Genomic DNA, 2,803 nt, shown 5'->3' with positions numbered 1-2,803 from the left:
ACATCGTTTGATAGTCAATGCGGACTCTAACCTGGGGTTATAATAGAAGTTCGACACTGTTCTTCTGACTCGCAATATCTCCATATTGGCCCAGAATTCCCGAGCCAATATGGAGATATTGCGATTCCATGTCATGGGTTCGATGACCGTTGATTTTATTGATGCTTACAAACCATTGAGGCCTCTCTACGAAACACCGTTGAGTCGATATATACCCTCTTCGAGTGAGGATCGTGTACGTTGCTAACCGCGCTCGCCAAAGCGATCGATAACAATTGGTAGTGCATCACGTAACGCGACTCACGTTTCGTTGTCTATGATCGTGACTTGGAACTCGACCGGAAATGCTGGGAACGAGCAGATATCGGCGAAACTGTCGCTGTCGCCGCGACAGCGAGACGCAAGAAGTCGAAGTCTCCGTGCAGCCCTGGGTGTATGGGGAAAAATAACGGTCATTCTTCCCGGGATGATTGATGGTTCTGTCTTCTCGGGAATTCATGAAATTCCCGTCTGCGAAGAGTATCATTCTTCCCAGCTATTGATGACACAATACGAATCACACAAAGTCTCGATCACACAATGATCTCAAGGATATCATCCGGGCGCGTGGTATTGAATTTTCTGCATCGCAAGTCGTTGCGAACGTGGTATCCATCTTGTCGCGCGTGCTTACCAGCGCCTGCACGCATGCACTAACGAATATCCCACATCACTCTAGTGCTGCGTAGCACGCATATACGAGAAGAACATGATAAGGATCTCGAAGGGGCGAACAGAGTCGACTTAGATAATTGACTCTACGTCTGAATACAGATGGTATTATGATGATATAGTCCTCGTGTAATACACGTAAACGACATAGCTCATACGGGCTGTAACAGCCGGGCTGTTCATAGATCATATGCAATTCATCCTACCACGAGATGTTGTTGATATGTGCGGATATGAGGCGGTGGTCACAATCCACACCAGCGGTGTGACACCATACCGACTGCGACCTTCATCGTAGATTTGAGCAGCTCATAAATGTCTCACGCCAGCCTCCTCCTCATCCTACTCTCACTGGTCGATTCGGTTGGTGCTCAAATGATGTATCCCGGAGGTAAGTCAACTCAGGTTATACTCAGAGTTATAGCAGTGTCGAGTTGACCACAAAGGCAACAACAGGTGACAGCTTGCCTTCTTTCAGCCACAAGAGATAAGGCTGAGCCGACCCAAGCCTACCAGGAAGAGAGTGGTATGGACACGAAATCTTTTTTGAGTCGCGGTAAGCGTCTCTGCGATCCGGATGTGAACCAAGTACACGGTTACTACAATGGTAGCGGTGAAAGAAGGTAAGCATTTGAACACCTGCTTCACCATCTATGCGGACTCTCATCAGACTATTCTTCTGGTTGTTCGAGTCCCGTTCTGATCCATCCCAGGATCCTCTCATCCTCTGGCTCAACGGGGGGCCTGGGTGTAGCAGTATGATAGGGCTCTTCTTAGAGAATGGACCCTGCAGACTTAATGAGGACGGAAGTGGCACCAAGCTGAACCCGTAAGAAGGACTGTGTGTGAATGATGATGACATATCCGATTAAGGTATTCTTGGAATACGCGAGCGAACCTCCTCTTCGTTGACCAACCTGCCGGGGCTGGCTTTGCTGAGGGACCGCCCGTCACGAACGGCTCGTTCGGGGCTGCTGACGACTTGTAAGGCGAACAGTGTGGGGGGAAAGTATGCACATGGTCAACTACATGTGTTGGTGAGAATGTGAAAATGATGAGGAAATTTTCGGGGAATTACTGTTGGTTTTCGTACACTTCTACTTGAATTTGTATGTAAACTTCTATAGTAAGTGATGGAATTTCGAGCTCAGCTGAGGAAAGCGAACATATATTCCTCCAACACTGATCTAGCGACTGATGCATTGAAAGGTACTTGGCCCTTCAGGGGTTCTTCGCTGAACACAGCCAGTATAAAGATAGAGACTTCTACATCACTGGGGAGTCGTATGCTGGTAGCTCCATATCGAGTGTCGTCGAACCGTCAGTTCCGCTGCTTAGGTCATTACATACCTGCAATAGCGCATAAAATATGGCGAGAAAATACTAAGGGGGACAAACCTAATATTAACCTTCGGGGATTAGCTATTGGAAATGGATGGATGAATGCCGGGATTCAGTAGGCGGATATACGACGGAGATATGATCGAGTCGTTCCTGATAGGGTACTTGCATTCCCCCAGATGGCTTTTAAAAGCTGTACCGCTCCGCGCGTTGCTACCCACGAAGAGTGCGAGAACAAAGCCTCCTATGGTGTGCATCAGTCTTGTTAGATATCTGAACATGACTAGGGCTGTTGGGAAATGCTCGAGGGGTATACCACAGTGTTTAGCAGGCGACCGTGAGAAACCAGCGGTTTGAGCGTCCTTCGCACTCGAATTAAACTCCGTCGTGTTAGTTACGATTTGCCTCAAATTGTCCAAACTCTGTGACCGCGGCGACATACTAGCTCCATTAAAAAGACGCGGTATCAACATGTAAGGAGATTTGCTATGATAGGATATATTTAGTGAAATGGTTTGCATTGTAGGTACGATATGAGGATCACAACTAAGGACGGAAGCACAGGCCAAGTTGAAGATCCGAGGGTGGGTTGCATGCTTGACGAGACTCCACCCTGTTGTTTTCAGTTGGATCGTTTTCTCAACCGGTGTGAAGTGCAGAGGAAACTTGGTGTTAACAAGAAATTCACCTCCTGCACAGACGATGTGAGAATTGTGGATGAAATGTTTGTACTTCAATCGCAGGTCTCCAT

At 47.7% G+C, this 2,803-nt stretch overlaps 1 protein-coding gene across 1 annotated transcript; it reads left to right on the top strand.

Annotated features, from left to right (window-relative positions):
- Positions 1 to 1,026: 1,026 nt before the first annotated feature.
- Positions 1,027 to 2,167, top strand: Pmar_PMAR028961 (conserved hypothetical protein; the record flags this gene model as incomplete). The annotated part of the gene is made up of 6 exons (XM_002780642.1): positions 1,027 to 1,102; positions 1,190 to 1,334; positions 1,382 to 1,540; positions 1,585 to 1,695; positions 1,921 to 2,003; positions 2,050 to 2,167. Coding segments are annotated over 6 exons (692 nt in total), but the record flags the coding sequence as incomplete, so codon positions are not given.
- Between the last annotated feature and the right edge of the window lie 636 nt (positions 2,168 to 2,803).

Source organism: Perkinsus marinus (genome assembly GCF_000006405.1).
Source record: "Perkinsus marinus ATCC 50983 genomic scaffold scf_1104296944292, whole genome shotgun sequence".
NCBI classification, from domain to species: domain Eukaryota; phylum Perkinsozoa; order Perkinsida; family Perkinsidae; genus Perkinsus; species Perkinsus marinus.
Note: the sequence above shows the minus strand (reverse complement) of the source record. Positions and strands in the feature narration are given on the sequence as shown.